This window comes from Brassica napus, chromosome A10, assembly GCF_020379485.1.
Source record: "Brassica napus cultivar Da-Ae chromosome A10, Da-Ae, whole genome shotgun sequence".
NCBI lineage: Eukaryota > Viridiplantae > Streptophyta > Magnoliopsida > Brassicales > Brassicaceae > Brassica > Brassica napus.
This window is the reverse complement of record NC_063443.1, coordinates 14,571,639-14,584,987: the sequence shown is the minus strand read 5'-3', so window position 1 is coordinate 14,584,987 and position 13,349 is coordinate 14,571,639. Positions and strand designations below refer to the sequence as shown.

At 35.2% G+C, this 13,349-nt stretch overlaps 3 protein-coding genes across 4 annotated transcripts; 1 reads left to right on the top strand and 2 right to left on the bottom strand.

Annotated features, from left to right (window-relative positions):
- Positions 1 to 419: 419 nt before the first annotated feature.
- Positions 420 to 3,868, bottom strand: LOC106387780 (apyrase 2). Its single transcript, XM_013827697.3, has 9 exons — positions 3,329 to 3,868; positions 2,604 to 2,732; positions 2,464 to 2,520; positions 2,293 to 2,385; positions 1,856 to 2,061; positions 1,632 to 1,723; positions 1,296 to 1,513; positions 1,000 to 1,189; positions 420 to 764 (listed from the first exon to the last, which is right to left on the bottom strand). The coding sequence occupies exons 1-9, from the start codon at positions 3,647 to 3,649 to the stop codon at positions 652 to 654; spliced, it is 1,419 nt and encodes a 472-aa protein (XP_013683151.2). The 5' UTR covers positions 3,650 to 3,868; the 3' UTR covers positions 420 to 651.
- A 484-nt stretch (positions 3,869 to 4,352) lies between these two features.
- On the bottom strand, positions 4,353 to 6,234 carry LOC106387781 (probable aquaporin SIP1-2). The gene is made up of 3 exons (XM_013827698.3): positions 5,768 to 6,234; positions 4,750 to 5,025; positions 4,353 to 4,658 (listed from the first exon to the last, which is right to left on the bottom strand). The coding sequence occupies exons 1-3, from the start codon at positions 6,062 to 6,064 to the stop codon at positions 4,500 to 4,502; spliced, it is 732 nt and encodes a 243-aa protein (XP_013683152.2). The 5' UTR covers positions 6,065 to 6,234; the 3' UTR covers positions 4,353 to 4,499.
- A 4,009-nt stretch (positions 6,235 to 10,243) lies between these two features.
- LOC106387782 lies at positions 10,244 to 11,952 on the top strand. 2 transcript variants are annotated; one of them, XM_013827700.3, is made up of 5 exons: positions 10,244 to 10,397; positions 10,822 to 10,936; positions 11,015 to 11,073; positions 11,181 to 11,366; positions 11,540 to 11,952. In XM_013827700.3, the coding sequence occupies exons 1-5, from the start codon at positions 10,389 to 10,391 to the stop codon at positions 11,585 to 11,587; spliced, it is 417 nt and encodes a 138-aa protein (XP_013683154.1). In that variant the 5' UTR covers positions 10,244 to 10,388; the 3' UTR covers positions 11,588 to 11,952. The 2 variants fall into 2 exon arrangements, with proteins under 2 accessions (XP_013683154.1, XP_013683153.1); XM_013827699.3 differs by having other exon boundaries at positions 10,245 to 10,397; positions 10,822 to 11,073.
- The last annotated feature ends 1,397 nt before the right edge of the window (positions 11,953 to 13,349 follow it).

Below are 13,349 nucleotides of genomic sequence, written 5' to 3'. Positions count from 1 at the left end.
TTCATACTGTTCTTTTACAGTCTGGTTCCATATGTGGCCTTGGCCCAGACATATAGTCAATAGGTCATTTATAAATCTTAGTTTTATATTTATATAAATTTCCGAAAAATGTTAAAAATCTTTTTCTATACACAATTTCAATATCCAAGAAGAAAAACATCTTCTACTAAATTTTGGTAATATTTAAAAGGGGGCCAAATAAAATGATGATTCACCATTTGTTGTGTGCAAGTAATTGCCTATCTTACCAAGGACACCAGCTAGTCAGCTACAGACAACAATTTGACTTCAATCTCCACGTGGATTAACGAAGCACCACAATGGAAAATTAAACACATCAATTCCTTTATTTTATATGTACGATTGGTAGTTCATTAAATTACTAAATTTGGTCAGACTGATACAATATCTATAGTTGTTACTTAAATACTAGATTTTAAATATATCTGAGCCAAATCTACAACAGATTGTCATATACCATTGTAGAATTTTTTTTTAATATGCTTTACCAAACAATAATCATCTTTATATCACTAATAATAGTAAGTTTTTAGCATTACAACAAAAATAAACTTTAAAAAAAAATTGGAAACAATAAATATTTGCTAGTGAAATCAAAAGAATGATGTGAGTACTTCCCAAGATGCCCTGTCACGGTGAGGAGACGGCCTCAATGGCGCTACCCAATGGCCAGGCAGCTTCCACTGCTTGTTCTCCGTATTTCACCTTCTTCACTAATGTTATTGTCTGTGTTGGCTTCAACCCTATTTTTATTTTATGCCCAAAACACAAAGTAGAAAATGAATTAGACACACACTATGATATCATATCATGGTAGCAATGGTAATGATGCATCATACAATCTTAATGTCTTAACACTTCTCCACTCTTACATATGTGTTTTTAGTCATTTAGTCCTAGTCAGTATAACTGTATAACCTAAACCTCTACAAATAAGTTGTGACCGATAAAAAAGAAAAAAAAAAGTGAGATGCTTACCGAATCCATCAACGAGCAGAGTATATTGGTAAACGAGATCCATGCACAAGTAAGGCAAATTATCTTCCTCCACACGTGAAAACTTTGATTTTCCCTCCTCCATTTTCATACTACAAGCTTTCTTTGCTGCTTTCTCAAAGTCTATTGGACGAACTGTAGCCACAGGTTGCTTCGGGTCCACGAATCCAGCCTGTGCGCATAACCAAGCCCATTGTCCCGAGTTTAACAAAGAAACACACAGGTTGTTGTGTAAACATGGTTTACAGAAAACAAAAGGTGTCTTTTAGTTGGCTTACCTCAGCAGCACGATCGAAGAAAAAAGAAGCAACGAACATATTCTTTTGGCCGCCACCTCGACCACCATTCCATACTCCACCAAATGTGCATTTCATGTGTGTACAAAGTGTATCATTCACTTTGAGTGCGTTGATCGTTAGCCTCCGGCACTCATCAAGACTCGCGCCAGATTGCAACGCAGCCGCTTTAAGCTCTTCTCCTCCATACTTGTAAGTACCTACAGCGAATAAAACATGTCAGAGGAAGGATGTCGAAGATTATGGCAATAATCAAAACATGTGTCATACGGTGAGGATAAACGCAAAGAAGTCTAGTTGGAAAGAATATTCTCTCACCATCATAGCCTGTCACAATGCAGGGGTTGTTTGAATCTTCAGAAACTTTCAAAATCTCTGCTCGGGCAGCCAGTAATCCGTAATGTAGGTAACTACAAACAAGAAGAGGCAAATAGTATCTCACAATGAACATTTTTGAATATAACAAGTTGTGTGTTTGGCACGAAAGGAAGAAAAAAAATTGAAGAAACATGTAATATAGGAAATTATAACAGCTGACCAACCTGTGAACATAGAGGAAATACTTCCGTCCCTTGAGATACATTTCTCTGACATAAGCATCCTCTCCTTCCAATGGTTTTGGTGCACTTGCAGCATCTTCCTCGGATATAGAATATGCCATTTGAACAGAACCCCCTCCAAGATCAACCACTCCAACCGTATCTGAGTATGGTTTTCCCAAGTTCCTCAACAAGTAGTTGATCGTTACCTGCAGAGTCGGAGCCAATTAAGACAAAAAAATTTAACATTTACAAACTAGACTTCAAACTATTATTGTTGCCATAGTGAAAATTGAACACTTCTTGACTAATTTAGAAACTAGAAAGGATAACAGTTTTTGGAATTGGGGAAGATAAGACTAAATGCATAGACGCACACACATAAGATCTACATCAACATGACTTCAAGTAGGAACACAAACAAATGTGGGACAGCTTACCCACTGATAAGAACCTTCCTGGGTTCCATCCAGCACAGTAACAGCATTCGCCTCAGTTTTCAGCATGCTTCTATCTCTCAAGAGTTCTTTAACCTTACAAACAAAACTATAATAACTTAGAGCTAAGTCCGCATACGAATGTGCATCAAAAATATCTAGAAATAAAATTACCGCTTGCAAAATGTTCTCAGACGCTTCATGACCCAGCGTCCTCAAACCTGCAGTTGCCTAACAGAATATAACGAATAAAAACATTTCAGATAATTCACAAAGTAAACAACGACAAATATGATAACTACTCGTTTCCATACCCCAACTCTGACAGGTGTCTTAGGACGCAACTCGCGGGGAACAGAAGACTCCGCCTTGTCAAGAAGAGACACCAAAGAGTTTGCTGCTTGTCGGGGATCAGTAGGATACGCACTCAAGCCTGGTTTTAGCTGAAACAAATCAGTCAATAGTTTAGCGCCAAAGTTCCAACAAGCACCACTAAAGTGAAGCATAAACAATACGTTCAAGCCACTGAAAATAATCAAATATAATGAGACAAAGGAATGTGATGCTAGTTATGCGTGTTCAAGCATCCTATTAGGATTCCAGAAACACACAGTTCATGCCATTATATATACACTGAGAGCAAAGTTATACCCTTGCCGCCCTGAAATTTACAGGGCCATAAACTTTATTAATATAAATATTTATAGAAATTTATTTTACATTTGGAGGACATAGAAATCGTTCGTTGTTTTATATGAGATTATTGATTAGGCGGACGGTTAGACCATAATTAACCCCAATCTATTAACTCGGGTTCTTAACTTAATTAAGAAAAACTAAGAACCGGACTATTAACATTTTTTAGATTTTAATTAAAAAAAGCTAAGAGACCGGGGTTAATCATGATTTTAGATCCATTTTTGCTCCTATAAAAATCATCAGATTTGCTGGAGGCCTAGGCCGTTATTTTAGAGCACTGTATAGAACAATGTATATTCAACCGTTAAGCATCGCCTATAGATGAAGATAGGAACTGAACCTGTAGGAAGAGCTCGAGTTCATTCCCGAGAGGAACAAGATCCAAATTCTTATCAAAACAGTAAACATGTACACGGCTCCCAGAGCTTCCAGCGTCAAAAACCACGGCGTAGTTCTTCGGAGGCCTCGAGTTGGGGCCTCCCTTGCGGTTAAGCACCGTGTACTCTTCAACGACCGCGTCGGTTGCCGATCTCCCAGGCATCAGCAGAAGAACGAGAGCGATCAGCACAACGGGAACCGATATCACTAGCAGGATACTTCGGTGGCGTTGGATCTTGTCGGCGAGAGACTCGTGCCGCCCAATCCCGCGCTTAGCCGTCATTTTCTCTCCGTCGACGGAGAGGAGTCCCTGATGATATTCTGAGGTGGGAGGAGAACCGGTGGCGGTGGAGACGGACTCTAGTAGCTCAGTGTAGGAAGGCGAACGGTAGCGTATCTTACCGTTGCCGGAGGTCTGCGGCGGATCCTGTGATGGCTCCAGATCGAACGATGGGGATTCAAAACTAGTATCGCCGAACTGATTGGAGGTTCGATTTCAAGTTGTTGCTTTTCTAGATCTGTATTTGTATTTGAGCGACAGAAACAGACAAAAGACGTTATGGCTTTTTACGATTGCGGGAGAGCGTAAAAGTAACTCCCACGATCAGTACGGTGCAAAATCGTTAAAACTCTGGTATTTTTACTGGGTGAGGTAAAAAAACAAAAACAAAATGTAACACAATGTTCTTGTGATTTACACAACTTCAATTTTGGTTTTGACTTTACTAAACACGTTTTTTAATTTCTTGCAGACAAGTTCTGATGGTTAAACATCTAAATTTCGAATCTCTGAAAAAAATGATTTATGAATGATTATATAGACTAGTGTTGAAAATGTTCTTGAAGATGTAAATAGAATCCGTTAAACCTGAATATTCATAAGGCATATAGAGTTGTAGGTTATAGAATTTCTGATAAAGTGGAGTAAAATTCAGTGTTCAGTAAAAACTATGATTCTTGGTTTGACCGGTTAAGTTTTGGTTATGTGGCAAGAAAACCGGACGAGAGTGAATCCATTGAGAACAAAATAGAGGACATGAGTTTACAAAGTACAAATGACAGACTACAACTCAAAACACACACAAGTAGTATATATAATTCATGAAATTTTGAGTTGTGTTCTTCCTATTTACTCAAGCTTTCTTCTGTTTTTTCTGGACCGGAAGTGGCGGCTGAAATAGACTCCGAAAGAGAATCGCAGATAAAATAGCTCCGGTGAAGGAGCTGAACCAATACACATAGAAATGGTTCCATGTGTTGTGTGACTTGTGTATATATGCCCACCCAAATGCCTGCATCCACGAGACAAGACTATCAAGATTCATAGTATGAAAAAATAAGTTCAACAATTATTGAGTAGGATCACTAGTATAATGAACTTACAATGGCAGGATTCATGAATGGTCTAGTGAATGTAGATCCTGCGATGAACACTGAGACGGTGGCTATAGCGAGTAAGAATGTTTTAGCTAGCAGTTTACGAGGACCTCTTAGGATAATCAGCAAAACCAAAAATGTAACACTAAAACTTAGAATCACTTCTGAAATAGCTCCACTGTGTGCATCAACTCTGAATGAAGGACGCCCTCCAATCATAGTCTTATATTTTTCTGGTATCATCTCCATTATTGTTATCGCACCTGCTGCTGCACCAAGTGCCTGAAATCACAAATTATTTTTTTCCCCTTAAGATGATTTTGAAGACTGAGAAGTAAAGTTTGTAGAGCAGAAGGGTGTAAGGAATTAGAATCAAGAACGACTTGACATGATCTTTTCATATGTGGTTTTTGAGTTGTAATAGGTTAAATAGTGGTCAGTAACGAAGTGGTGCAGATGACATCAAAAAAAAAAAAGACATCAACGGAAGACATAGGAGAAGAATAGTGTTTATAAATGGAAGAAATCGGAAAAAGTGTTATTAAATATATATATATAGAAAAGCGCCAAAAAATATATTATAAAATAAATTTACATTCAAAATCATATATATATATGTTGGAAAAAAACAAAATACGCCAGCAAGTTCCAGTCGAGAAAGAAAAGTCTGTAGTTAATAACGTTTCTATCGTTGACAGAAAAAGAAAATAACGTTTGTATCGTTGATATCTGTGTTATTCCAACCACTTTTACAAATCACACGTGGAACACACACGTTAGAAACTTCACATAAACCAACCAACGAAAGAAGATCCGTTTTCTGTTCATGCACTCAAATCTCAATATAGTGTTAATCAACACACTGATTGAACAATAAACAAATGTAATAAAAATAAATAAAAATGTGCAAGGATCATACTTTAACAGATGCTTATTCGAATACTCAGGAACAGATGTCACAACTATCAATTAAACATTTTTTTTTGATTCGGTGTCAAAAGCTAGTAAGAACATAAGTGTATACCTGAGCCGGGGATCTAATAGCCAAGGAGAAGAGAGAATCCGTAGAAACGCCGGCGGTATAAAACGCGGCGTTTCCACAAGGGTTGAAGCTAGCGCCACCGAGAAAGTTTCCAATAACCGTGAAAACCGAGATAGAGAAGAAAACAACCACCGTCGTAATCAGCGGAGGTGCCCAAGTGATGCCATGAAATCCGGCTGCGGAAATAATCGCCGCCGTCTGTAACCCAAACGTCGCCGAGAGAATAACCCAGAAGAAGGTTATCACCATATCACCTAACGCAGACCTCACAGCATTCATCTTTCTACTTTGAGACGAACTCACAATTTATTCGGTTTACGTAGCGTTTTTGGTTTCTTGAAACGTATTTGCGTTTTCTTGTATATATAAATAAACGTTTGGGTTTTGAGAAGATTGTTATATTGTCTTCTTTTACCTTCTTGAAAAGGATATATACTACTAGTCCAATCAAAAATGATATTCTTTTTATATAAAAGGAAGATATGTTTGAGTGACTCACCTAACGCACGTAGCAGATAAGAGCTGGGCGTATTAGTGTTGGAATAATGGTTACCTGAATTTGCATAGATAGAGAGACATATATCTCCCAAACTGGTAGGACAGCTATTTGTGAGTTTTGTAAGAAAAGGAATATGTAAAGTTTAGTAACAGAATATTTTGCTTATATTACCAAAGAGGGTTTTATCATATTCCAAAATGAGTTTGTATATAGAATTCATTACCTTGTATTATTTATTCGAATTAGTATTTACTTTTTTAACTCAGATTTTTTACTTAAAAATCCAAATTAATTAGCTGCAATACACAGATCTGATAATCTAAAGGTTTAACCACTAAACCAATTCATTGTTGGTGACTTTTCAAGTTTGAACCAGGTGCGTTCACTTGAACAAGTCACTTGAACTCTAGTTTCTCACTAAATAGCAAATAGTGTAGATAATTTGTGTAAATTGATTACATAATAGTTTTTTGGTGGGCTAAAATGTTGGTTGCATTAAATTAAAAAAGAGCAAGAGTTACCATTGTCATTATTCTATGGGGACATAGAGAACCCAAAATGATGATGCCAGCCCATAAGATAGTAACCCAGTAACAGCCCAATTGGCGTGGAACATGAATAGTTGCTCAAACGTTTAAAGGAAAACAATCCAGTCCAGCACTACAAGTCTACAAGTAGGGGTGGGGCGTTGCATCGGGTATTCGGTATTCAGATTTTAGGGTATTTCGATACATAGGTATAGAAGTATAGAATCCGTTCGGGTATTTCTATATTTTGGGTCGGGTTCAGCTATTTTAAATCCGGGTTTAAATATTTAGATTTTGAAAAAAAAAAAAAATTCTACATTGTTTAAGCTCTTTGTATTTAAAATATATACTTTTAACTTAAATGGTTTTCTAATTTTTAATAGACTAAAGTATTAATAGGTTTGAAGATAAAATTTTTAAAATAGAAAGATATTTAAAAAAATTTGGATGAAACTTTTCTTAATATAAGAAACAAGAACTTGATATATATTTTAAGCGAGTAACAAATGATTTTGTCCATAATTATATGTATATTATCTGATTTTGAGCCGTGTGCAACATTAATATAAATATTTTGAAAAAATTAGAAAAGTAAACTAGAAATATAGAGTCAAGTATTCATTTGTTCGGTTATCTTCGGATATCCATTCGGATTCGGATATTACCTGTTCGGGTTTGGATATCTAATCTCTCATAATTCAATATCCGTTCGGGTATTTTATTACTTCGGTTCAGATTTCGGTTCGGGTTTTTTGGGTAAAATGCTCACCCCTATCTACAAGAACCAAGTGTTGAAGAATCGAGCGATCGATTCATTTGTTGATCGTCACTATTCGTAACTTGCCAAAGATTACGATTGAGTATGACCAGCCAGGTAAATATACGTCTTTTGATCCATACTATCTTATGTCACACAGTGGGTCTATTCTCCGTTACTTGATTATAGATAGCGCTTGATCTGAAAGCGTGCTTCTCAACTCCATCATTTATCCAGCAGCATTGCCACCAGTAACTGTAACAGATAACATTATTACCGCTTGATCGTTAACGTAACTTTCATTCAATTCTCCTTCCTTTTCTAAGTTTTCTTTTACGGTTTTGGACTTAATAGAGTTAAGGAGTAACACATGAGACAATTTTTAGAGTATGCATTGGAAGAATACTGGTATGTATATATTGCATAACTCCTTTCATAGTGGCCTCATCAGACACGCTCTTGGAACCCAAAGAAAGAAAGAAAAAAATGGTAAATAAAAGAGAAGGACGAAGAGCGAGCATATTTCTGCTTACTCACATAAAGACTAATTTTCTTGAACCCAAAGATTGGTTTTAGTTTGTGAACCAGAGTCACGTCTCCGGTAAAGACACTGAGAAACAGACGAAGAATGGTTGACATATGGAGAATAGTAACTGAAAGTATCATTTATCGGGTAAATCATTTAACAAAAAGTCGAAAACATAAAAACCAAATGTACCAAAATTTATTCTTTTGATAGATTATAAAAACGCTTGCGGATTTCATTATATTATTTTTGTATAACATTTTAGTATTATAGAATTATATTTTCTTAATAAATTAGTCAAGTAGTAGCTTCACTTTTGTTATGAATGTATAGAGAGAAAGAAAACCATATTGAACCGACAGATAAATGCACACAACTGACAAAATTATTTGGTTGGAGTATGGCAGCCAAAATAAAGGTTTTGACTTTTATAATGTGAACTTTGACTGCTGCAAATATCCAAAAGACGCCCAAAACATCTCCACCGTCATCGTCAAGCTTAAGCCAACCAACCACATATTTTATTATTTTTTGACACATCAGCTACCATCTTTTTTATCGTCAAAAAGCTACATCTTTTTTTTTCTACCATCTTTCTAAAACAAACTTAACAAAAAAAAAAAACTACTTTTTTCAAGTGTAACGCCATATTCAGATTTGGATTTGGTAACTGAAACAATCTCCATGAGTTTGTTCAATTAACGAAGCTTTAATTAGTAGTTTAGACCCCTTTTTTTCTGTAAAGCTTGCGTTTTATTTGACTGCAAAACATAAATGTTACTACAGTATAAATATACTCGTTCAATAGCTAGTTAAAGTTTTGGAAGAAAACAATAGCTACGATTAACTAAATAATTGGTTGTCTAGTGGTGAAAAGTCTATCTAAGAGACTAGTCTTCGACCCCTTTTGTTTCGCAATGGTTGCTCGTTATAATTGTTTATACTGTACATAACATGAGTAACATGGCACCTATACCTTGTTTTCTAAATCCTGAAAATAACTATACGTACGGGTTTATTTTGTTCTCCACAATAGCTCTTATTTTTTGATAAATTTGATCAGCGAATTCGGTCAATGATTATGGCTTGTAGGTTGTTTTTAGTGAGATTATAAGGCAAATAGACAAGATAATTAAATCGGTTTATATTTTCTAATTTTCACATTGGGAAAGTAGCAATTTAGTCAACGACAATCTAAAGTCAAGCCTTGTTTATTTCTGACCGCATAACACTCCACGAGGCCATGCTGCAACTCAACGTCTGGTTTCAGTTTGGAGTCTTTGGACCAATATATAATGTTTCCAATTTTGAAATTTACATATCTGTAAAATTAAATGGGGAATTACAAGGAATATACCAATTTCAATGTTTTATTTAGGGATGAATATTTATCTGTCACACTCGAATGGAAAACGTAACTGTTTTCATTCATTAATAGGCTCATTGATTGAACATAATGAAAAGCTACAAACTGATGATAATAAATAGGGAATCATCAAACTGCTACGTATTCATATCAGCTGGAAATAATTAAACATTATATCCATCATACAAATTCAGGAATTCCATGTGAATAGAGGGCCGACAATATCATAGTCAATCATCATCACAATAGTAAGAAACATAATGGCAATAGTTAGATACGTATTCATATGACATTAGAGTATGAAATGCTAATTGATTTTTTACATTTAATGAAAGTGGACATCTTTGTCAACAAAGGAGGTTAGGTTTTTGAAATGGACTGTAACGTAAAATAAATGTGTCACTGACGAAAACTTAACTAAAAGCTGTAGACCCTCTCCATTTTTTCCTACCTTCCTCTACACTCACTATATATCTATTTATCCTAATATGTTTATTTATATTTTAACAACTTTTTCAAAAAAAATATGTAAAAAGTCTTTGTGTAGATTGAATTTGTATAGTACAGTGATCTTAAAGATTGAACTGAAAGTAGTAAAACTATAATAACATCCATATTTTGGAAACGTAAACACTTTAATTTAAGATCTATCCAATTGATTTTTCCAATCAAACAAACTTAGAAGGGACTCTACCCTTCACTAATATTTTATTCAAAAAAAATCTTAATAAAGATGCTAATGTAAACTTTGTCTCTCACGCTCTCTTTCATAGTTGACTGTTGATTAATAAGAAAAGGACAATTTATTTTCTTTGCCTAGATACCCCACTCTTGCTATAAAAAGACAGTAACCTTTCTGGAGATGAGCCTTTCTTATTTTGTGTGTTAGTGCTTGGAGAGAGAGAGATAGAAACAGAAAGAAATCGTCATGGCTCATGTAAGTGATCCTTCTTTAATCCTCCATCCTTGTGTTCTTTCTGTCGTCGTTTCTTAACATCCTTAAAGTTTGTTCTCTTTTTCTGTTTGCAAATGGTGTATATTTTCGTCAAGATTCATCTTTATACCTGCCTAATACTGTTTCTTCCTCACATAAAACATTGTCTCTCTCTCTCTAACTTATAGTGTCCACAGATATACGCTAAGTGCCAAACCTGGTCACGTGTTTGGTTCTTGAATCATTATTTCTTGTGGGTTCTTGATTCTTGAATCTTAAATCGATCTCTTGATTCTTGAGTCCTGAATGTATGATTAACAAGGGGTTCTTGAGTACCCTTGATTATTATTTATATACTAATTAGAACATTATATATATATTTATGTACTAATAAATAATTAACTGGGTGAAACAAATGGGGACACAGGGGAGATATGATAATAATTATAGGAAGAAGAGCGGCCAGATTCCTAGATTTGGAGATTGGGAGGACGCAAATGAGATGCCAATAACACAATACTTCGAGAATGCAAGACAAGCTGGTCTGCTTCGTCACCACCATAACTTCACTACTTCTTCTTCTTCCACAGCTACTTCATCATCTTCTTCTTCTTCTGCAGAAGCCTTAAAGCTTGCTTCTCACCATCCCCGTCCACGTCACCTCCATCATTCAAGACAGGTTCATTAAACTAATCACTGTTTTAATTTAATTATTCTTAATTATCTCGATAAATGTAATCATCTAAAAAGTATAACGCGTTGTTTTGTGTTAATGACTTGCCGTAGACGGCGGGAACGAAGGAAAAGAGGGGACCACAAAGGCGCGTGCGTGACGTCAGTTCACAGACAGACAAGTATTATGTGGACGTCACCGGAGTGAAACACGACGTGGCTCCGGCTTCGAGACCACCTAAGCCCGTTGATGAGGATCTCTACAAGATTCCTCCTGAGCTTATCTATTCTTCAAGAAGGGTACGGCTTGTAAAATCTTCATCTCTCACACATAACTTTTTTTTAATAATAAATGATATAGAATGGTATTTAAACTCTTTAATGATGTATTCTACATCATTTTAAAATATTTTCTTTATTTAATAAGCTTTTTCATTATTGTTATTATTTAAAATATAAATTTGGTATTGCAGAAGAGAAGGTCTGGCTTTTTAGCATGTTTGGTTCCATGCGCATCTTGAACTAAAAAAGGAAGAATGAAGAAAAGGAGAAGTAAAAGTAGGATCATGAATTAAAATAATGTAATTTGTATTTTCTTATTTAATTTGATTTAATATACATATATGATATGTTATATATATATATGTGGCTTGGCAGAAAAAGAGAGAGCATACTCATGGTTTATAGAAAAAGAGGAACAAAGTAATAGCGTAGTTGTCCTTTTGCTCTTGATAAGTGATTATTGATCGGTTTCGTAGTGTGCTCTTGTTACATCGATCTCTACTTTATAAAGTTTTCTCTAGTCGTCACGTCGGTTCTCAACATTCTTTTTGTGTGTGTTTTCCTTTTAAGAGATTTACTGAAAAGTTATATTTTGCATGTTGAATAGCGTTCTCTTTGAGTTTACTTCTATTGTTTGGTTAAGTCTCGTTTATATTTGAAACAAGATTTGGTCACTGACAAAAAAAGGGAGAAATGCAGGAACAATGACCAAACAATGAAGTGAATATATAATATTAACAGAAGGAAGAAAGCTGAGATAATCTTAAGTGATATTGGTAATATGTAAATACTAGTATATGGTCTCAAGCTAATTCGGTTTTGAGTATTACAACATGGAAATAGTGCCGAGAATTTAGAAATTCATGTTTTCAATGCTGCATCCACTAAAAATGGATCCCATATTCAGTGTGAATACGATGATAGAATTTGACTTAAAAATAAAATACATAACTAGGTGTAAATTCTTGGGCTTAAGTTAGGTAAAAAACGTCCAAAAACAGACTAGTAACATGACACATCAACCCATTATAATGAAAGTAAACAAAAGTCATTGGTGGATGGCCTAACCAACGCCATTATAAACGTTGTCCATGGAGTCAAATATCACTCATGCCACTTTTGAATTTTGATTCTCCCGTGACCCATTTATATATGAGCATATCCTGTTACTTAATTTGTATATCCAACAGAGCCTGCTTATTCGTACTAAAAATGAATTTAAACTGTATAGATATTCATGCTATGATCATGCAATGTATATTAGGACAAAAAAAAGGAAAAAAGGTCATAAAAAGATAATTGACCATTTTATATCTCTTTTTTGTTTTTTGTCAACGGACCATTTTTTTATACCTCATTTATCAGAAAAAGTCGTAATGTTGGCGCATTTAAATTTAGACTAACAAATCATAGTTGGCCTCCCATCGTACATCGTTTTCTGGATGGATATCTGATTACACACGGAATAATATACGGTGGATAAGACTCATAGTCATAGTCATAGTCATTCTAGAGCGTGGTTTTGCTAAAAAGTCTACACATTGTTTTCGGTTCTCCATGTTACATCATTACTTTTTGTATAGGAGTCTTCTCTTATTTGATCTTTTTCCAATTTTAGCCCCACATTAAGTCATTTATTTACCACCGACACCCACAATAAATACATTAACTAGTTAACCCCACCATAATCACTTTTTAACAAGTAATCAGTTATCCTTTGAAACAAAGAAAAAGTAATCAAATTATCTTAATGCTTTTTACATGTTATCCTCTTGTTGCTTTCGGTTAAATTGGAGTCCACTCGATTAATGCAGTCAGCTAAATATAGGAGACTATGACCGGCCATATTAGCCGCCCCTTATTATAACATCCCTAAATTACCCGTCCATCTGTCTTGTATTACGGTAATGCCACTGCCATCTGTTTTGATGTAACTGGAACAAACAGAGCGTTACTACAACCTCTGCTTTTGTAATCTTCCCAACACCCTCAAGGCTTGAG